Genomic DNA, 23,619 nt, shown 5'->3' with positions numbered 1-23,619 from the left:
AAGAGCAAATAAAACCCAAAAGACAATTAAAGAACAATTAGACCCATGAAAACAACAAACAAAACACAATGACCATTTTTGCCAAAGACCAGATAAATTTACTATTCCTAAAAAGTGTCCATGTTTAATATATATATATATATATATATATATATATATATATATATATATATATATATATATATATATATAAGAATGTTAGGGCCGGCCCAAAGGGAGTTCAAAGTGTGCCTTTGAACAGGGCCCACTAAAATCTAGGGCCCATTTTTTTGTATTGTGTGTTATTTTTTTGGCCCAAATCATATTAAGATAGGAATGTATCAGACATGAGAGTAATCAGGAACGGCGCAAGATGAGCGGGAATCAAAAATGACAGAAATCAAGAATCATAATTTTAGGAGAAGTAAATATCGTTTTGGTTTCTACATTCTCGCTAATTATTGATGGTTAGTGAATTCTCTAGACTCAATGACAGGAACAATCCCCTTACTTCCTTCTTCACAAGTTTTGAGTTCTTATTTTTTTTCCTACCCCTTTCTTCATCAATCCTCAAAAACGAGTGAATCAAAAAAAAAATCGGGAAGCCATGTTACTTCAAAAATTGAAAATAAGAACTTCACAAGCAAAATAACGTTTACTTCAAAAATAAGTGAACCGTAATTCAAAAATTAGATAATATTCTTATTCCTAATAACTTCTTTATAATAAGTAAATAAGTTTTTCTTTCTTTATCTCTTTCTTGAATGTAAAATCTTTGAGGTTTTGAAAATCAGAGTCAATCAAAATTTCAGAAGAAAACATTCCTCTTGAGATGTTGAATATATGAAAGTATATTCATAAGTTTTAATCAAAACTTTTTTATGAGAACCAAATCAGAGTATTTCTTTTCCGAGAGTATAATATACAAATTTTTTATCAATTTTTTTTATCAAAAGCAAATCAGAGTATTTCTTTTATAAGAATGTAATATAACTTTTAATTTCTTTTTTTTTTCTTTGTAATCTGATTTTTATTTTTTGGTTTATGAGAATGTAATAATGACATAGTGTAATCTGATTTTTACAGTTCTTCCAGAGTATAAAAGTTTTATACTTTACTAATTGAGTTTCAAAATCAAAACCAAGAAGGAAATCTATAAATTGGTCGTCACGGTTGAAAGCAGCATTTTAGATAAAGTTATTTATAAAGGTGTTTTTGAAAATTTTATTTCAACGAATATTATGCTTGTTTTTAAGTAGAAACAAAAAATATATATATTATTTAGTATGAAAATTTTAATTTATGTATTTCACATATTGTTTTGCTTAAATTTCAGATCTTTCAAGTTTTAGGGCCTATTTTTTGTTAAATTGCACAGGGCCTTCAAAATCTCGGAGCCGGCCCTGAAGAATGTGTCCTATGCACCACTACACTTGTATTATATCACAGTTTTAATTCTTCTATAACTAGTATAATATTCAATTACACTTATTAAACGGTAATACAAAATCACCAACATGAATATTATAAGAGTACTTTTATAGCAAGATTGTCATGCATCCAAAGTTTGAAAAGTAGTTGTACAATGTCAAAGAAAGAACACAATGCACGCACACACACTCACAAAAAACTACTCGTTCCATCAAACAAATATACGGACTTATCCAACAACCTACTGTCATCGCTACGGACAATCAGCCAACTATTTTTTTTATTTAAATACAAGAAAAATTTGCAAATACTAATAACACAATAACAATGTAAAAATGTCCCTGGGTGCCCCCATCAACCAGACTCATGTGGCAACATAGCAGTGGACATTGGTACTGTGGTTTGCATTGCACTATACAAATTACAAAAAAACAAGCAAACATAATTTCAATGAAGAAACAAACAAACAAACAAACAATACAACTCCAAGACACGTTTCTATCCACAATGGAAATATCAGATGAATGCATGCATAGAATTGGGAACTAGGAACAACCAAAACATCCGGTTATTGAGAATGAAGCAGAATGTTTGGGAGGAGGTACTTTTGACTTTGAGGGTTTGGTTTTGGTTGGAGGCTTTGTTGAAGAAGGCTTGCAATCTGGCGGTATTTGTTGTGGAAGATGTTTTAAAAACGCTTTAACCGCCCCTTCCACACCGTCCTCGTTCTCCATCGCCTTTGCAAGTTCCACTGCTCGCTCCTTCACCTGCAACACTTCCACAAATTAATATTTAAAAAAAAAATACCAACTTTCTGGATTTTACATAGTTACAGCAATGTATTCCAAATATTACAAAGTAATCTTCATTGTTATAAATATAACTGGGTGGAGAGAAAAAAAAAAAAAAGGAAATTGCTATTTCTTGCATTTAGCAAATAAACAATAGGGGAGTTGGTAATGGTTACCTTGGGATCTAGCATGAATTTAATTGCATCAACCAACTTGGTGAGGTTAAACTGATCGACTGGTATGGGTGGCGGCCCTACGCCTCTGCTATGAACTCGCTCTCCCCAAAACGGTTGGTCACCAAAGAAAGGTACAATTGTAGTTGGGCACTGAAAGTCAACATGTAATATCAGATAAAAAGTCAACATATAATATCAGTTTGCTATTATTGGTAAAAATAAAATAACAAGTTGTTGAGGAAAATTACCGCAGCTTTAAGTCCAGCAGCTGTAGTTCCAGCACCACCATGGTGCACCTACAATTACAAAAAAAAAAAAAAAAATGTAAGTGAATTGCTATTATATGTAACGAAAATGTAACTAAGTTGCTATTATGGGTGAAGAAATATAAATATGTAGGTGTTATGGGTAAAAAATAAAGTAGCAGCAACGACTCACCACAGATGCACATTGTAAGAAAAGCCAGTCATGAGGGATGTTGTCCAACGAGTATACAAAATCCTTTGGCTCTGTTACTGAAGAGACAAAAAGTTTTATCTACATCAGTTTTGATTCCCTTCATAAGCAAGGAAAGGATAAAATAGGAAAAATAAAGTTGTGATAAAATTAAAAATAAAGGAGACATATAGATTTATACTTACAGATACCAAGACCACCCCATCCTTTGTTGATGATGCCCCTTTGTCCAGTCATTTCTAGGGCTTTAACGATTGTCTGTGTCATTTTCTCAGGCTCTTGAACTGGCTGACAATGGATAAATAAAATTGTGGGAATTTATATTTAGATTACTTTTTTTTTTATATATAAAAATTATAAAAAGCATAAAAGAAGTGATGATATAGATAAAGAAAACTCACAAGGCTACCAAACCCGATGTAGATAGGCTTTGGGCCAGCTTCAAGCCAGCGTACAAGTTCTTCAGGGGGTTTGTAGTTTGATGCGAGATCAAGGAAACAAAATCCAACCACATCAATTTTAGGCCCCCAATCTGTGCATATTATGATTTGATTAATCCATCTCATATAATAAAGTCTTATAAATAGTTAATATAAGAAAAATTTACCTTTTGGTTTAGGAACAAGATGAGGACTCCATATGTATCCATGTGGAATATCAGTCTCAGAGCCTTGAGAACCACTTAAATACGTGACAGGTCGCAGCTTCAACTTTTTCTTCCTAACATCATTTATCATGTCTCGAATTCCAAGCCAGATTAAAGAGTCTACTATCTGATATGACAACTGCAACAACACATGTAAAATACAAATAGTTAATTATGTAATAAAAAGAAAAAGAACTACTAATATGTATAATATTAATGATTGAACTTACTCTATATCCAGCTGGTTGCTTGACACGTGATAGAGGATGAGGAAATTCACTAGTAGGCCTGATATGACACAATGAAATTAAGAATCACTAGCTTCAAATCATTATAAAAAAATTAAAAATCACTAGAGAGATTCATATAAAACACTTACGTCCAAGGCATTGTGAAAAATATATGAATAGGTATTTTCAGTGCCTCTGCAACATGTGTATGTCCTGAAACATAATCAACCAAATTAGAAAGTAAATATAAACCTTAAAAGCAATAATATACCATCTTGTCTTAAAAGTGGGAATGCTACCCTATAAAGTTCAAAAGAGAAAAACCAAATCTTCAATATGCACTGTTTGTATGTACGAAATATATGAAGGGTTAAATGCAATAAATAGCAGTGTACTTTCATTGATTTGTTTATTATAGCATCCTACTTTAATTTCTCCCTATTACAGCATTGGACTTTAAAAATCTACTAAGTTATGACCATGTCATCAAATTACAGCACAATTTTCACTGCTATAATTGAGTAGAATTTTCTGTGTAGAATGTCCTAATAATGAATATTTGAAGGTACAGTGCTATAATTAAGTAGATCTTTTAAAATTTAATGCTTTCATAAGAAAACAAATGGAAGTACAATGATGTAATAGAAAGAAAAGAAAGTTGCATGCTATAATAAACAAAATAAATGAAAGTTCATTGCTATTTCTTGCATTAAGCCCATACTTATAAACAAGAAAGTTATAAAGTAGAGCTAATGCACCACAATTGTGGCAGACTCCATGTTTTCTAGAATTTGTTGATATTCAAGCAAAATAAAATCAAATTAATACTTTTCTTAGAAGATTTGTTAAGAGTACACTTGTATCAACAAAATGGCATATGTAGAAAAACATTGGTTTTTGTTACTTGGAAATTAAAAGTCAAAGAGAGGAAAGAGCGATGTAGATGAGATGAGATTTTGTTAGAAACCAATTAATATAATGCTTAAAGCTAAATTATTAAAATGGAGTGAGGTTTGTACCATATGCAGGGGGATTAGCCATCATTGCATCAGCTCTAAAAGGGATTCCAGAATCAATATCAGGCTCTTTGCATGCAGCAAGTAATGAAAAAATTATGTCTTTCATTTGACTCCTCTGAACAGGAATTTCCGATGGACCAGAAGGTAAGAATCCTTTGTTCTTAACCATGTCTGCATAACAACAGAATACAAAACCTCCTCATGCATTTTTGTACAAGTAAAAACCATATTTTTGAACAAAAAATTCTTTGTTTCATTACATGAACAAGATCCCATGACTTCTTTAATCCAAAAGACTCAGAAGATATTTATTATTCATTTGCGTAAACTCATCAAGTTAATGTCAAAAAAAGAGGAGATAGGAACATACATTCAGCAAGAACTTTTGGATCTCCACCTAGTGGGTAGAACTCCAATCCAGCTGTCAAGACAAATTCTTTGAAATTTGAATGAGTCGCTAGTCTAACACGATGCCCATATTCCTGAAATAAATTCACAAATAAAGCATCATCCAACACCCACGAATCAAACATTATTTCACTCAATTACTGAATCATAATGATAAAACAAAGGGAAAAAAAAAAAGACATTTTTTCAAATATCAAAAAATTTAGGGGATCTATCACCTGCAAACGCTTTCCGATTGCAATAAATGGTTGCACATCACCACGAGTTCCAACAATAAGTATTACTATTTGCAAAGGTCTAAGATACCGAGGTTCTGATGAGTCAGGGAGATCTTCATTGAATGCATTGTAACATTTATCACTTTCAGTCTCTAAAGCACTCAGTTCAACATCTCCAGGTATCTCAAATTCAACTGTGCCATCTTTTACAGTAGCAATTTTGTTCAGCAATTGGAGCTGCATGCAATGCAAGTGTAGATGATTCAGTCATACTAATATAACTGAGTATGTGTACATGTGTGTCTAAACTCTAAACACATCTATTTTTACCTTCTGGTTTACAGATAGCTTTTCATCAACAAGCATTTTACTACGTCTAGGCCTTTCAGTTTTTGATTTTTCCAGGGTGAACTGACTGGAAGATGACTCAAACTTCTCAGAACTTCCAAGTATAAAATTTGTGAGTTCTGATTGCAGTTTACGCAATTTATGTACACTCCTGCCATCAGACCCTGACATAGAAAGCATAATCAATTTGAGATCCAGAAAAAAAAAAAAAAAAACATTCCACAAAGAAAGAAAACAGAAAGTTATGTTACAAGCATGGAAAAAGTCCAAACCATATCAAGACAGAAGTCCACTTAAGTATATAACTGCTAGTTGAAAGGTACACTGATGTATCAACATTTATTTTGTCATTTCAAACCCTCAACAAAATAAAATTTTAAAAGAGAGGTGTTCAAATTGACATTTGATGTCCTAAACGAATTCTGTAATCCTAACCCCCCCAACTTTTTGGCTTTAGATTTTTTATAAATCAGATAGATTTCAACTAAGTTAAAAGACATCTTTTTGCGATAACATGTCACTTCTAAAGATGTTTTTACACTGCATTCTAACTCCAACATTCGTTAAAGGTTTTGTCAGGGCTCTGGTCCCTTGGACCCCACAAGGAGGTGGGCCCCCCTTGAGTCCTTGACCCCCACACTTGGTTGTATGCACTCCGCACCACCAAACTTTTATCAGATCATAGCTTTGATCCCCTTTGAAACTAGTATAAATATCAATTACACTCAAATTACAGGTGATCTAAAATCACCGATAGGGCACACCATCAAGGTAAGAAATAACTCGATCTTTGAAAGGGAGGTATAAATACTAAACGTTGAGTTTCTTGGAACTTGATTGATACATTATACATATATTCACTCTGGATATCTGATCCAGAGGGGAGTTAACCTTATTCCCAATCACCATCTGAGCCCTCTCCCATGACACTGCCTAGAACCTGATAAGGATTGTTTTCTCATCGTATGCATGATTCGTCGATGGTTCATCAATAAAATTCAATAAAAAAAGGTGGATCCATGATACATCAAGTAGCTTTCGGATTGGTAAAGTTGTATCCATGCTCTAACAAAACAATGGGTCCACATACAGAACTACATGTTGAAAATTTTCTTCTAAACTCCTATGCCTATTGACCCTCCAAACCACGTTCAGAACAATAACGAATAACTAAAATGAACGAACCTGAATAACTGGCGTCGCCATTAGAAACCACACCACCACTAGCAACAGCTACATCATCGTCTCTACTAACATCTACTTCAGCTCCACCGTTACTGGCAACTTCCTTCCCAATCTTAACAGACTCTTCTACCGAACTCGACAAAGAAGAGCTAGCCTGATCTTGCTTAGGAAGCGGTTCTGGAGATTGCTCCATCATCTATGGAGCCACAACTTCTCCGAAGCGAAAACACGTGCTTCTTCCGTTGCTTCCGATCCGGATCTACGAAATACACCTGAAAATACTCAAGTTCCAATGGATTTCTAGGGAGGCAGGATTAGCTCCGGTCTATCGACGGGGCGGTAGTGAGGATGGTCCGATGGTCGGAACTCGGTTAGCGTAGAGAGAGAAGGGGATTGATAACCGTAGAAAGACGATCAGTTGCGGTCAACTTGGAGTGCTGATTGCCGAAGGGGCTTTTTGGTAAAATTAGCTTCCAGATGGAAATTTATAGAGGCGCCATTTTTTATTTTATTTTTGGTGTTTTTATATGTTTTTTTTATTCATATTAAATGATTACTTTTTTTACAAAATATAACATACGTTACATTTTCTGCTAATAGATCAATGATTTTTTTGTTTTACACTATTTTATTATTGTATTGTACGATAATTTGAAAGATAAATCAATTATAATGATTATGTCAGAAAAAAAGTATATAAACTATGTGATCAGTATAATAATAATCTATTTTTTTAATAAAATAATACAAGATGTTATCAATATTTTGAATTTTTTATGTAGTTTTTACAGCTTTCCAGAACCATTTAACCCGAACTTAATTATAAAATATACTAATCTTTCTGCCATAGGTATCAAAACTAGTAACTTAATCACACGCGCTTAGTATTATAATCACTTGTATAATTGGTAACATGTGTGGCAGCCTTTGTCAAAATATTAAATAAAATGATGCTAAAGTTAGTATTATTGTCAATAATACACTTTCCATATATATTTTTCTTTAATATAAATAATTTGATATGTTTTAAATTTAAAAATTGCAAGTTGTTGAAAAAAAAATTACAAATATAATTTTATCATTATTGTCGAAAAATGACTATTGAGGACCTTATTATAATACTTTGAGGAGGAACATGGTCAATATTAAGGGATGAATAATTTTTTGGAAGGAAAACAAGAAGAAAAGAAAGAGTATCAACTCGATACCAATGGGATGAATGTTCAAGAAGTTGTACCAAGGAACAAACTACAACTATGACCACTCGGTTTTGCAAATTGCAAACTTCGGAATGGGAATAAAGCTAAAAAGGCTAATGTTATGGAAAACATAACTCGATATTTGACTTAAATTGACCTTATGGTAGTAATTTCCAAAGTTAATCTCGTAGAGCCAAGCGTAATGGAATGGTGGGTCGACACATGGCTACATGTCATATGTTTAGGAACTTCAAAGTTGTTTGACAATTGTGAAGTATTGTTAATGGCAACTTCGGTTATTTTGAAAATCAAGGAAACAGAAAAATAGTTTTGAAGTTTGTGTTGGGAAAAAAGGTTATAGTGAATAACGTGTTGTATCTGACAAAAACTCATAAGAATTTGATGTATGATTGTTGGACAAGCATTGTTTTTACGTGGTGTTTGAGTGAGATAAGTTTATCCTTACTAAAATGGGTATGTTTGTATGGAAGGGATATGCATATGGTAGGATGTTTAAGCTCAATTTAACTGCTATTAAGCATGTTATGACTGAAATAAATAATTTTTCGGTTTACATGTTTGAGTCTTAAATATGTGACATGCTTATATTTGGACATATTAATTTCCTTGATTAATCAAACATGAACACATACCCCATTTTTATATTGACTCGAAATACAAATGTGATACATGTGTTGGATCAAAATTACCATTGAAAATTTTCAAATCCACTAAAAGGAATACTTATTCATTTCGTTTAATTCATGCAAATGGGTGTACTATGAAATGCAACACGCTGTTTCAAGAACAAATTGGTTTAGGGCATCAAGTAGTCAAATACATGGGTTTGGGGTAAAATCGGGTGTCACGACGTGATCATAGAGAGGTCACGACGTGACAAGTTAAAAATGAAATGTGTATTATGGATGGCTTGTCACGACATGACAAGAGGATGGTCACGTCATGAGTGTGGTAGCAACCCAAACCCACGAAGTTTAGGGTTCTCTTCATATTTAAGGATCTTATCTCATGACCTAGGGTATCCTCTTTAGCCTCCACTTATTTCAAATGAAACCCTAGCCCCATTTATGAGTTCTTGAGCCTTTGGTTGTGTCTTGGTGCAATGGCGGAGCCAGGGTCAAAGTAAAGGGGTGTCCCAAATTATTTTTGGGTGGCCTAAATTTTTTTTCCGGGGTACTTGGGTTTCCCCGGTTCGGTATCGGTTTTAAACCCAAATCATAATTGAATCATTAACTAACCTCAAGTCTTGTTATATAAACATGAAGTTGAAGTATCTTTTGATACTTGAATGGGTGTGGGAATCAAAGTAGATATCAAATGAAGTATGAGGATATCAGGTTAATATAATAGACGAAAATGTCTGAAATTATATGTGTTTGGCGATGTGGGATAGAATAGTTGGGAAAATAAAAATAAAAGGTAAACAAAAAACAAATAAGGAGGGATATTTGATCCTAAGACCTCTGCTTAAATATGTTAGCTCCTTATCCAACAGACCACATGTTTGTTTGTGTTTACAGGTGAAGGAAAATGTATATATACACTATATAAAACGAAATTTTCCTAGAAAAATTTCACTACCAAAAAAAATCTAAGGGGTATCCCGAGCACTACATTGGATCCGCCCATGTCTTGGTGACTTGAAGGTAAAAGGATCATCTTTGGAGCATAGATTCAGCTTGCAAGCCTCATTACTATCTTTTAGCAACTCTTATGGACCTTTGTGAGTATTGAAGCTTCAAACTTTATGGTTTCTTGATGCTAGATCTAGAGTTTTATGAATTATTGCCCATGATTATATTAGTTAGAGTGTGAGGGTTCCAAAAAGTTGGCAACTTTATGGTTTCTTAGAGTCCATTGGTGGTTAGTTATGCTAGATCTAAAGTTTGGTGGAGTTTGAGCTCATGCTCGAGGTTTGGAACTCATTTTTATTCATAAGTGACTTAATTTAAGCTCAAGACCTTAAAACATCGATTTTATGGCCTTTGGGGTGTAAGGAAGCCTTATGGAGGAGATAAGTTCGTAGCTTAATAAATTAAGGGTTTAATTCATTAAGATGCCCTTCAGTTAGTTCTCACAAGGTGACGAGGTGCCTGTCACATCGTGATGATTGAAGACTCACGGTTATTTTATCCTTATCTGGTCACGACGTGATCAAGAGATTGTCACATTGTAACGCCCGTGTTTCTGGGCTAAGAATTAATGACGATGTCATAGTCTAGGTCAACCATTGTAACTCGTTTTAAGGTAATAAAGATGAGTTACTTGAATATTATGTGAATTATGTGTTTTTGTGTGCTTATTACTTGTTTATAATAATATAACAAATAAACGATAAAAATAAGCGTCAAAAATAAAATGTTAGATAAACTCGATACCGATGAAGAAAGTTGTATTGGTCGTGACAACGATTTCGGAGGTATAAAGAATGCCGAAATCCGGGTTATAACAAAGAAGTTATGGCATGCCGAAGTTTCGTGACAGAACCGGCACGACACTGCGTGACGTAAATAGTGAATTTACGATAGAGGACTTTTTATGTACATACTAGTAGGAAATATGAGATTTTCTAGGGTTTTCATACTTATACGAACTTTTCATCAAACATTTACAAGTCTTTCCTTACAGTTTTACAAATCAAAGACACTAAAATACCTATGAATTCATCAGCTTAAATGTTGATCTACGTTTTCACAATAACTTGTATTCTCAGGTCCTCGGTAGACAGGTACCGGTGAGAGGTTTTGAGAAGACAGAGCACAGACAAGACTCGTCTTTTGTTTTGAATCATTCATTTTTGGTGTCTATTACATTACAAAGAACACACATGTATTAAAACTTTACTATTTAATGCAATGGATGATGTTGTGGCTTGTTTACTACTTTGCATTGTTATGATACTTTACATGACGTCCTCCACCCCAGAACGTTTCCGCCGTTCTTGGTTTTGGGATGTGACAATGGATCAGGTCGAGAGGTTAGTTTTGGATCTGAGAGTATGGATCAGGTCGAGAGGTTAGTTTTTAGTCTCGTTGAGAGGATTTGACGGGGTGGGGTGGTTATATATATAGAGAAAATTTTATATTGTGTGGATTCTAAATTATATATATGTTATAACATTGTGGGATTAAAATCCCTATGTACTCACCAGGTTTTCCAAACTTGAACCACTCAATATTTTTGTATCACAAGTATCGATACAAAGACACATTAAATTGAGAGATTAAAGAGATGTATATCATTAGTGTAGATGAATGTAAGTTCGGTTTATGCTTATGTGTCTGTATTGACCAGGACATCCCAAATGTTTTAAAACGAATAAAATACATCTCTTCGAAGATGCTCGAATAAAGTATTTATCATGTTTTCTGGGAACCAATTCCGCAACAGTTTTCTTTAAAAGATTACTCGGATTTTAAAACAAAGCATAAACAAATCGGTCTTTTTTTGCCGTGAAAATGGGGATGTCACATTTTTGGTTTGAAATTCTGCCCGCGTAGAGCCCGGTTTCAAGCAAATCTCCCGGTTTCATCAAAGAAGATAATTTTAAGAAGCGAATTGTTGTCCAAATCACCCCTAATCAAGTGAGTGTATAGTCACTTTCATCTTACACATAGATATGAAGTATTTTATATAAATTATATGTTATATATATATATATATATATATATATATATATATATATATATATATATATATATATCAGATCTGAAAAGAAAGAATCATAAATCTTTCATCCAACAAACATCTCAGGTAAACAGATATATATATATATATATATATATATATATATATATATATATATATATATCTGTTTACCTGAGATGTTTGTTGGATGAAAGATTTATGATTCTTTCTTTTCAGATCTGAACTTTATCTTTCAGGTAGTGGCAAAAGCATAGTTAGATGATCTGACGAGAGATTATGGATTTATAGAAAAATGAATAGAATGTTGTAAGGTCTATGATGTTTTGAGGCCAATTTTGTTTTGTGGCCATGATGTTTTGTTTATGTTTTTGTTCTGTATCGATGACGACATCCCGAGTTTTGTAATATAATGATAATACATTTCTTTAAGAAATGTTTTGATAACTTTTGTCATATTTTATTTTGGGAACAAATTTCGCAACACTTTTCTTTGAAAGATTACTCTGATTTTATTATGAAAGCATAAACGAGATCAGTCTTTTCTGGCCGTGAAAAATGGGGATGTCACACACGTCGTGAAGAGCCGTTAACCGTTGACTTTGACCAGTTTGACCTTGGGTCAAAGTTGAAGGTTTGGGGTTGTTAATTAAGGTTCTACCATGTTTTGGTGCTATTAGGATGTGAGAGCAATCAATGCAGAAAGGGAGTGTGTTGCGGTGTTTTTGGGTTCTTCGATTTAGGTGAGGTTGTCACACCCCCAAACCAGAATGACGGAAACATTCGAGGGTGGATGACTTCACGTAGTATCACAACAATTGAATATTGTAAAGAAAGTAACACAACCATCATATATATAATGAAAACATATATTGTTGCGTTATACATATTAGCAAAAGAATAAATGTTTAATAATAACGTCCTTAGCGTTCCTTCTTCAAAAGCTGGTAGTTACCTGTATTACTGATTCCCTGAGAAATACAAGTGGTTTCGAAAAAGTGTCAACAATTAAGTTGGTGAGTTCATAAGTGTTTTGCATTGAAAAGTATGTCCTTTTGGTAGTAAATCGATGAACGAGGTTTTCAGAAAATCCAATATTTTCTATAAATGGTTTGAAAAGTTCCCAGAATTGGAGTGCGTTAGTGTGTTTCATACTTGAATAATAATGATAAACTTTGTGCTAAAGATAATGTGGAAAAACTGAATGCATATATGAATCTCGTAAATCAAACTTGTTTTTATACTTTTTATGTGAGTTTTATAACCATACTATTGACATTGACTGCCTGTAACAACATTCTTCAGGTGTTGTAGTGTTATGACATTTGTCACCCCAGACCTGCCGGTCTAACTATAGCTAATAGTTTAGGTGCGGGGTTGTCAATCCTGTATAGATCTATACACAAGTATCATGCTCTCCCTCTAAGAGATTATGGTATATAAAACAGGACTTGAAATGCATACATAAGAGTACGTTGAAGTTTGAATATCTCACATTGCTTGGTATAAATAGATTTACGATAAGAAAGACTTTACTTCATTTGAAAGTATTTCGTTTTTAAAGATGTATGTGTAAAAATGTATGTTATACTTGCTAACTATACTCACTATAGTTTCTCAGAAAGTATGTTTCCATTTAGTAAAAATAACTTGGTGATATAATAGCCCTTTAACATAAAGATGTTTGTGTCGATACTTTATAAGATAGATATTACATTTACGTTTATAAAATGATACTTTGACTTGTAATGTACTTGTATTTCCCCCCTAAAACATGAAAAGAATTGAAAAGTAGGGGTATGAACTCACTCGTTTGGTTTGAAGAGAGAGAGGCTAGAGTTGAGCAGAACTTCGACCGCGGAAAGTTGCGCCTTCGGGCTCTTCGGGGATCTCGGTAGCGTAGATCTTTCGTCGGGGGCTCGGGTACGGAAACCGAGGGCGTCGAGACAACTTCTGGAGCTTGAAAGTATGAGAGGGTGACTGGGAGTTTGAGAAAGTGTGCAAAAACCCGTAGCTCAAATCCTCTATTTATAGTGCTGGAGGATCGCGTACGCGGGGCGTACCACCGGAGTACACTGGGTGTACGCGGTACGCAGGGCGTAAAAATGCGTCACGGCTTACAACTCCGGTCTAGCTAAGCGTAGAGTTGCAGCCGATGGGACTCGACTCTGGGTCTAGTACGTTGGGCGTAATCTGGGATTACGCTGGGCGTACTCCAGTCTCCCATCTTCTAAATTCCGTAACTTTCGCATACGGGCTCCGTTTTTCGCGTTCTTTATATCCACGCATAGGTGAGATTATGCTCTACAACTTTTATTTAGACTCCGTCGGCTAGTTTTGACTTTATTTTTAATGATATATTTTTAATAGGCCGGAACTGCTAAAGTCCGTTAAAAATCCATAGTTTCTTTATTCGACGTCGGTTTTCGTTTGTCTTTTTATCATTTTATTCCTATTGTGGAGATCTTCAACTTTTGTTTAGGTGGCGATAGCTAACAAACACTCGATCTTCAATTCGAGTTTTTAGCCCTCTACTACTGTTACGAAACTTAGGAAAAATCGTAACTTCTTCATACGAGGTCCAATTTGGGCGATCTTTTTATGTACGTTTATAGTTTAACGAACTCTACAACTTTTGTTCAGATCCTTAAGGCTAAAATGCATTTTATTGAAATTTCACTTTTTACGTTAAATAGCGTTTTAACGGTGTGTCGTAAATATACGATTGATTATAATTTCTTCAATATAACCCGGTTTTGAACGTTCTTTACGTTTTTGGAAACCTTGGCACGATATCTAATATTTGATGCATCCCAACTTAGATATTTGAACACTTTATTTTTGAGGTTAATTGAGTTGATTCCAAATAGTTTTCGTTGTTTTTGACTTTTGAGCGTTACACTGCTTTTGGAAAAATATAGGGTTGTCACAGAGGTTCCTCACTGTACCCGTGGGTCGAAGGCACCAATGTCGACCCACTAGATTTTGTTACATACCCTTGTGTATAGGATGTTTTTGTGTTGTAGTGATCTGTTATATATATATATATATATATATATATATATATATATATATATATCCTTGTGTGTTAGGATGTTGGTTAGAATACCAATAGACTGGTCATCGTCTAGTGGAGTGCCTTATGGGCTATATGTATCCATGTAGGATCGCCTAAAAACTCTTGATTTAGGTTTTCTTTTTTGTTCCTTTTAGTGAGGGAGAATTAATGTCCTGTCCTACTCGTTCGACTAACGACCCTCCACCAGTCAAGGAAGCGGTGGATGGGAGTGGACACCCATTAAACCATCATTTTATAGACAGTAACCTTATACCCCCTTATAGACCGGCTCCGTGAATTAGGCCTACTAACAGTAAGACTAACTAGTCTTATATATATATATATATATATATATATATATATATATATATATATGTATGTATGTATATATATATATATATTAAACTTATAATATTATAAAGTATAAGGGTTGAATTTTAAATTTTAAAACTCTAGGGTTTGAAATTAAAGTTTCATTGATGAGACTTTACAAATTCCAAAACTTGAGGGCAAGTTTTGAAACTTGTCAAAACTCTTCACATTCATAACTTATGAATTTAATTTGATTTAATGAAGAGATCTTTCATTTTCCATAACTTGAGGACAAGTTATGGATGTCATTGAAATTCATCTAGATCATTTTTCTAACAACTAAAATTATCACATAATCCATGATCTAACTAAACTCATAATCAAGATAATTTCACGTCAACAATTTGAAAGCAATTTTTTGTTTATCATATAAAAACTACAATTTTTAAAACTTTAACAATTATCTTGTGGTTGGATGAGTACAAGCACTACCATATCATAAAAAGCATTTCCAATTATCCAAAACAATTTGTGGTAGTATTCCCAATCCAAACCAGACCAAGAAACTCAAAATTCTGCAAACAAAGCCTTCAACTCCTCGAGTGCATGAACTAGACTCGGCGAGTTGCTCTGTTACTGAGTAGACTCATCGAGTCAATTCATGGACTCGGCGAGTTCATCAGTCAGAGGCCAAAATTTCAACTTTTTCAGCTTTGAAAAACTAGTAAGCATCAAATATAATAGAAAACAATCATAGTCTCTGATACCATTGTTGGGTTTTGAGCACTATAACACTCTTATGGTGCACATGCAACCCTAAATGCTTTAGATCTATGTTTTCTCTAATTATACACGCATTTTGTTTTTCTAAAGCATTCACCCTAGCTAGCACACAATTGAAGCTACATAATAAAAAAAAACTTAGTTTGGATGCTTACCTCTTGAGTAGGGTAGAGTTCTTGACCTTTGAAAGCTTGAGCACCTCAAGTGTGATGCCTCTAATGGTTCACAAACACCAATATGCAAGAGGATGCTTAAGAGAATAAGTTACTTATCTCAAAGAGATGGTGTAACTGATTTTCGCTCATGAGGGCTCTATTTATAGTGTTGCACATGCTAGGGTTACACTTTGTAAACCCTAATAACCCTTGACTTTACACATTCTCATGCTCCATGGGTTTAACCTCCATGGACTATCCATGGATTAGTTTAGCCCATCTTCATAATCATGGATCATTGGCCCACACTACAAGAATGATTGATTTACATAATCAATCCTCATATATTTAATTAGTCTCTTTTGACAACAAAATTAATTCCAAATTAATTATTGATCAGTACTAATTAAATAATATGATTTCATATATTAATATATTATACTTTTAATATATTAATAAATCATAAAAAACCTTATTCTCAAAAGTTCATCCTATCAAATTGCACTGGTGAAGGCAACCCAAAAGGACCATGCTACTATCGGGTCAAGTACATCCAGTTATAGTTATGGGCTTAGACACCAAATCCAACAGAAGGACAGGTCACATCGGATGTGCATAGACTACCGGGAGCTAAATAAGGTAACGATGAAGAACCGTTATCCCCTTCTGATGATCGATAATTTGTTTGACCAGCTACATAGTGCATCTTGGTTCTCCAAGATTGATCTACGATCGGGTTATCACCAGATGTGAGTCGGGGACGAAGACATGCCGAAGATAGCCTTTCAAACTCGCTATGGTCACTATGAGTTCGTGGTGATGTCGTTTGGGCTCACCAATGCTCCTGCCGCGTTCATGGACCTCATGAACCGAGTGTGCAGACCGATGTTGGACCGGTCTGTGATAGTATTCATTGATGACATCTTGGTTTACTCCAAGACTCAGGAGCGTCATGAGGAGCACCTGAGGGAGGTGCTGGAGACACTGAGGAGGGAAAGACTTTTTGCAAAGTTCTCCAAGTGCGAGTTTTGGTTGCGTAAGGTGCAGTTTCTGGGGCATCTTGTCAACTAGAAGGGTATTTTGGTTGATCCGGCCAAGATTGAGGCCATGATGCAGTGGGAGGTTCCGAGGTCTCCATCTGAGATTTGGAGTTTTCTTGGTCTAGTGGGTTACTATCAGAGATTCATATAGGATTTCTCCAAGATCGTTGTTTCTCTGAGCCGATTGACCAAGAAGTCGGCGACATTCCGTTGGGCGCCTGAGCAACAGGCAGCCTTCGAGACTCTCAGACAGCGGTTATGTGAGGCCCTGATTCTTATTTTGCCAGTGGGCGTCGACGACTTCGTAGTTTACTGTGACGCTTCGATCACGATCATGGGTGCATTATTGATGCATCGGGGTCACGTGATAGCTTACGCTTCGAGGCAGTTGAAGCCTCATGAGGCGAACTATCCGATGCATGATTTAGAGCTAGGGGTGTGGTTTTCACCCTCAAGATTTGGCGGTATTACCTCTATGGGGTTCATTGTACCATTTACACAGACCACAAGAGTTTGAGGTACCTCATGGATCCATCGAATCTGAACATGAGGCAACGTCGGTGGTTAGATGTGGTGAAGGTTTAAGACTGTGAGATCCTTTACCACCCGGGCAAGGCCAATGTTGTGACTGATGCTCTGAGCCTCAAGGCAGTGACAGCTCCGATTCGAGATATATGTCTGAGGATGACAGTGATCACTTTGTTGCTAGAGCAGATCATGGAGGCACAGGTCGAGGGCCTAAAGGAGGAGCGCTAGAAGTGCGAGCGGATCATAGGCTAGGTGGCCTCATTTGATTATGACAACCGTGGGTTGTTGGCCTTGAATAGGAGGGGCTAGGTTTCGTATTGGGGCGGATTACGACAGGTTCTGATGGATGAGGCCCACAAGTCGAGGTTCTCCATCCATCCTGGAGCGACGAAGATGTATCGGGATCTTCGCCCTGATTATTGGTGGCCCTGCATAAAGCGGGACGTAGCATGGTATGTGGAGCGGTGCTTGACCTGCAGGAAGGTCAAGGCCGAGCACCAACATTGCACACACCACAACGTTTAGCCTGAGATGATTTACTCTGATATTTGGACACATGATTTTGATACAGTGTTTTGATATGATGTTTTGAGATACTATCATTTATGTTTTTATGAGATGATTTGGATTACTATGGTTTTATTTATAAATTAAAAACGAAAATTTTGGACCGTATTTTTGGGATATTTCATAAGCTCAAGTGCTGTTAGTGGTTAGTAAATCGGGGGTAAGCATGTGTGTTGTTAGTGGTTAGTGGATCAGGGGTAAGCCCGAGTGTTGTTAGTGGTTAGCGAATCCAGGGTAAGCCCGAGTGTGATAGTAGAGCTGTTAAGCCAAGTGAGTACTTGGTCTAGTTTAGTATGTGATCGATTGATTTCGTTTGAGTTTTGTCGGCGCATGTTTATGTAGAGTTAGTGATGACGACAGTCGACCATGGGTTTTATGTTCTATTTTTTTCCGTAGGGCGGCGTTTGGCCGGGAAGATCTCAGACCGATCAAATCTGCGAATTTCAGCCAGCATATTTGATGTGAAGGTTAGTTAGTCTTAACTTCTGGGCGTTTTCTAGAATTTTTGTTGGTACATCAGTATGTGAGGTTGCCGACTATGACATGGGTGGTGGTTTCCTTATTTGGCTTTTCAATGGGCGGCGCAAGGTCAGGAGGATTTGGTCGGGTCAGGTTTGTGAGTATTGGTCAGCATGGGTGACAATTGGGGTGGCTCTATCTACCTGAAGTTTGTGTAAAACTTTGGGATCTACAGGTTATTGATAAGGAAGTAGGTCGTTCCCGTCATGATTTAAGGATGTCGTATGAAGACATTTTCTTTAGGACACGTGGTTTTAATAAAATTTAAGGTTGGCGGAATTGTTAGGAGATGATTGACTGTTCAAGAAATGATTCAATAGAGGTGATTCGGATTTTGGAGTCTCTGCTTGGATTGGTAAATGAGCCCTGGGTTGGAACCATTGTTGGCGATGGTTTTTGATGTTGGCATTCAAGTTATCTTAACCCACATAGACAGATTCGGGTTTAAAGGACCCACACAAGGTTACTTCGAGAGTGGAAGCAAGAACTGAGTTTGAGGACAAAATCTAATTTAAGTGGGGGAGAATTGTAACACCCATTTTCCATAATGAATCTGTTTAGGGAATCGGAGTCAAAGGCATGCTTTTTGGTTAAAATTGGGTGTCACGACGTAACCATAGGGAGGTCACGACGTGACAAGTTAAAAACGAAACGCACATTCTAGAGGGCTTGTCACGACGTGACAAGAGGATGGTCACATCGTGAGTGTGGTTGCAGCCCAAGCCCACGAATTTTAGGGTTCTCTTTATATTTAAGGATATCATCTCATGACCTAGGGTATCCTCTCCAATCTCCACCCATTTCAAACAACGATAACTTGCAAAACTAAAATCACACAAGATAAAATATTTATGTGGTTTTTTGAATGTGACCTACGTCCACAGGTAGGATGGGAGTATTTTGTATTTATGAGTTCTCAAACAGAGATTACAAGTATATAATTTTCATAAAGATTTGCCTAACACTCTAGAATTCAAGATACAAAAATGACTTGGCATGCATCCTTATTTATACTTGAGGGATCATACCTAAAACCCTAATGAGCCAAGCCCATTGGCCCACAGGCCCATGAAAGGAGTCAACCAATCACAATTCGCCATGCAACATCTTCTGGAACATTGAGCTTCAGCAACACACATGAAGGAGCATCATGATCCATAGTGGCATATCATGATTCAAGAATGGCATATCAAGATCACTATGGCATATCAACCATCATGGTGACGCACCAAGCATTTATTAAAGAAAGGAACGGTTAATGCATTTATTCTCAAGATTAATAGAATTAATGTATATACCATATATAAACTCTAAAATGAAAAACATAAGAAAATGACAAGTGAGATAAAAAATAAAAGAATCATAAAAAATGACATGTGTCAAAGGTAATGAGAAGAGGACATATGACAAAATCGTTTTCATTTATTAGACCATCCGTTATACCCACCACTAATCATTATAGTGGTGGGTGTCACGTCATCACCACACTCTCTACCACTAACCACCGAATGCCTACACTAAACACACCACTCTACTTCATTTTTTTAATTAATTTTAAATGAAAAATACATAAAAATCATATAACTTTTTTTTAAAAAAAAATACTAGTTTTCATTAATTTAAATTACCAAATTATATTAATTAAAAAAATAACATTAAAAATAAAAATTACATTAATTAAGATAAAAAAAATAAAAATAACATTAAGTAAAATAAAAAAAATAAAAATAACATTAAAAATAAAAAACCTAAAATTGCCAAGCTTAACTAAAAAAACTATCCCCTATTCCTACGTCGAACTCGAACGCACCCCTTCATCACGAGAAATAGCTCCAAATCTTCGCCTTCGAGGTCGTCCACTTTCATTTTAAAGATTTTCATATCAGTTTTTATCTGAATCACCGATTGTGGTTCTATCATTTTTTGTTCTACCCGACTCAACATCTCCGCATTCGTTTCTTGAACGTGCACATAACAATCAAATTTCTCTCAAAATTGACCCATAACGCTAGATACCGAAGTCGTTGAAGCCAACTTTTTGCTTTATTTCTTCCAATGGGTCGACGATGAGGTTGTTTGTCTTCAAGATCGAGTGGAGCATCGTTGATGTCGAAATGTGTTCGTTTATCCGATTGTTGAGACGTTGCATTGGGGTTTCTTGAACGCTTTGAACCAGAAGGTTGTGAACTTCCTTCCGTTTGCTATTTCCATTTCAGAGCATCTTTCAACTTTAGCCAAGGTTTTACATACGGAAAAGCTTTGCGGGTTGGCGTTATTTTTCCAAATTGGTCCAAAGCCGCCTTGAAGACATCAAAATCGTTTGCCTCGTTTTTTTTGTGAGGTTGTAAATTCCTCAAAATTCAGTGCATTTTAGTTGAATATCGTGTCACTTCGAGCTAATTTGATCGGGATTTCGGCTTTCACTTCCAGTTAGCTCATAAAACACCTCACAAACTTTCTCTCAAAAACAACCGAATGTTTGACTATCACCTTCAATTGGGTCTGGGAAAGCCGAAATCCATGTCTCGGCTAGCTTTTCTTCTACCTCTTTTGTCCACGTGACCCTTTCTTGGGTGGTGTTGGGTCGGACCGTTTTTTTTCATTTTTTTTAGGTTGAGGTGGTGGTGAATGTTTAGTTTCCAAAACAAAATCTGGCGAATGAGGGGGTTGTGATGGTTGTGGTTGGAATTGTTGGAAAGTTTGATATTGCTGAAGTTGTTGTTGTTGGAAGGCCGGGAAAGTTTGATATTGTTGTTGGAAAATGTTGTTTGTTGGATAGGGGAACCGGTTTGAAGCAAATTGACAAAACCACATTGAAGTGATTCCATGGTTGGGAAATGGCGAGGGGTTGTGTCTAACGCAAAAACGTTATCGGGTTTAGTTTGGAGGGGTGTTTTTGTTGGTATCCATGGTTTTGGTTGTGAAAATGTTGTGTGTATTTTGTGTATACAATAAGAAAAGAACAGTTTAAGAAATAAGGTTTAGAATGAGGTATTTATAGGTGAAAATGGTATGTAAAAAATTTATTTAAAAAAAACAATTTTTAAAAAAATTTGGTCATTCAACGGTCAGTCAAACGGTTAAGGAAGCAGTGTTTTAAAAACCGGTTTGAACCGGCCGGTCGAACCGGTTGGACCGGGAACCGGAGGAAAGAGCGGTTCAACTATCACCGGTTTTATATTAATTTTTGAACCGGATTGAACTGGCCAGTTTTTAGAAAAAAACCGGTTGAACCGGTTAAAATAAACCAGTTGAACTGAATAAATACACATGAAAAAAACCATTTACATACTAAACTTTGATGATTTTTTTTCTAAATCTATTTAGTTTTCTCTAAATAAAAACATATGGTAAATGTTATAAAGTTTTTTTTGATATGGTTGTATTAATCTAATATTATATTTGGTTTCGATATTATATTTTATTTCTTTTTGACGTATATGATTTGATGCAAAACATTAAAACTTATGGTTATGTGTTATTTTAATGTATTTGAATTCATTTACAACTTATTTTTATATGTATTTTTAATGTTTGAATTTGTAAACATCAAATTCATAAAATATATATGTATGTATGTGTAGGAAAATAGAAAAAAACATGAAAAATATAAAATCAGTTCACTCGGCGGTCGAACCGGTTAAACCGGGAACCGGTCACATACCGGTTCAACTAAAAAACCAGTTTTTAAAACATTGCAAGGAAGTACTCGAGCCCTATTGGGCGTTTAGTTTCGTCATCCGAAGAACGGTGCACCACGACCACGATCGACCACGACCGGCCGTGATAGTGTGCACGGCCGTTGTCGTGGTCCAGCCAAACCACGAGCCTTCTCGTGCCAAGTATACCAGTTTAAATGACAAATACCTAAAAATTCCAGTTTTTTTAACACAAACTAATCGTCAATTTGTTTGAAATGGGTTGGATATGATTCGCAATTCTAATTTTGTTTATTCTTCGATTTCTGTTTGCTTTTAATTTTCTGTACATCACTAATTTAGTTTAAAACGTCGATTTCTGTTTGCTTTTAATTTTCTGTACATCACTAATTTAGTTTAAAACGTCATTGGTGTATTTTCACAAATACTCTATCATGTATGATGGTTGATAATGCTTTGCTACAATGCTATTTAGTTCGATGGTTATATTGGGTTTAAATCTATATCACGTTCGGTCTTAGAATAGGATGTTGCATGCATGATGCACTAACAAACATAAATTGCATCCAATGCTATTTTGCATTTTTGACAATAAAAACACATCTAAAATTTTGATTTTTCTAAACATAATTAGGTATAACAAATCATTATTAGTTCCCACCAACCTTTCACACTATAGTGTTTACATTATTCCAAGTGGGTGGTGGGGGTGACCAGGGTCCTATTACAAATAATTAAAACTGACTTGGTGGTCAAAATGACCGGAAAATGTACCTTTTCGATATAAATTTTCAGTTGTATGTTTTTATGTATATTGTACAAACCTCTAAAACAAAATCTTTTATGTATGCATGGATAAAAAAAATATTGTATACAAATTATTTCCCATCCAAAAAGGTTTTCAGTATTATTCATTAACTTCCTTATTATTAGACTTCTAAACGAGGCCAAAGAAGATCAAACTCTGCTCACATGTGTTAGTTCAACATTCAATTTGAATTGATTATCTCTTTAATGAAGGCTCAAGTTACATTCATTGGAGGATGGAATATAGAACAATATTTTACTTTAAAGCCTTATAAAATATTCTAGAGTGTCTATCTATAAAGCCTTCGTCAGTACGGAACGAACTAGCCATTAGTCATAAAAAATTAAAAATTGAAAATCGTTCTTTGGGGTCTTTTTTCGCCCTCATAGCAAAACATATGGACATAAAATGTCACTGATCGAAACATAAAGGGGTGTT

The 23,619-nt window shown here is 35.3% G+C and overlaps 1 protein-coding gene across 1 annotated transcript; it reads right to left on the bottom strand.

The window, feature by feature from the left end:
- Positions 1 to 1,673: 1,673 nt before the first annotated feature.
- Positions 1,674 to 7,352, bottom strand: LOC145055499 (sterol 3-beta-glucosyltransferase UGT80A2-like). The gene is made up of 14 exons (XM_079003851.1): positions 6,888 to 7,352; positions 5,685 to 5,866; positions 5,355 to 5,591; positions 5,099 to 5,210; positions 4,729 to 4,899; positions 3,859 to 3,922; positions 3,710 to 3,767; positions 3,441 to 3,618; positions 3,235 to 3,365; positions 3,019 to 3,121; positions 2,816 to 2,892; positions 2,626 to 2,673; positions 2,378 to 2,527; positions 1,674 to 2,177 (listed from the first exon to the last, which is right to left on the bottom strand). Exons 1-14 carry the CDS (start codon positions 7,081 to 7,083, stop codon positions 1,956 to 1,958), a joined length of 1,929 nt encoding a protein of 642 aa, XP_078859977.1. The 5' UTR covers positions 7,084 to 7,352; the 3' UTR covers positions 1,674 to 1,955.
- Between the last annotated feature and the right edge of the window lie 16,267 nt (positions 7,353 to 23,619).

The sequence above is a fragment of the Lactuca serriola genome, chromosome 5, assembly GCF_051521515.1.
Source record: "Lactuca serriola cultivar US96UC23 chromosome 5, Lser_US96UC23_V15, whole genome shotgun sequence".
NCBI lineage: Eukaryota > Viridiplantae > Streptophyta > Magnoliopsida > Asterales > Asteraceae > Lactuca > Lactuca serriola.
Note: the sequence above shows the minus strand (reverse complement) of the source record. Positions and strands in the feature narration are given on the sequence as shown.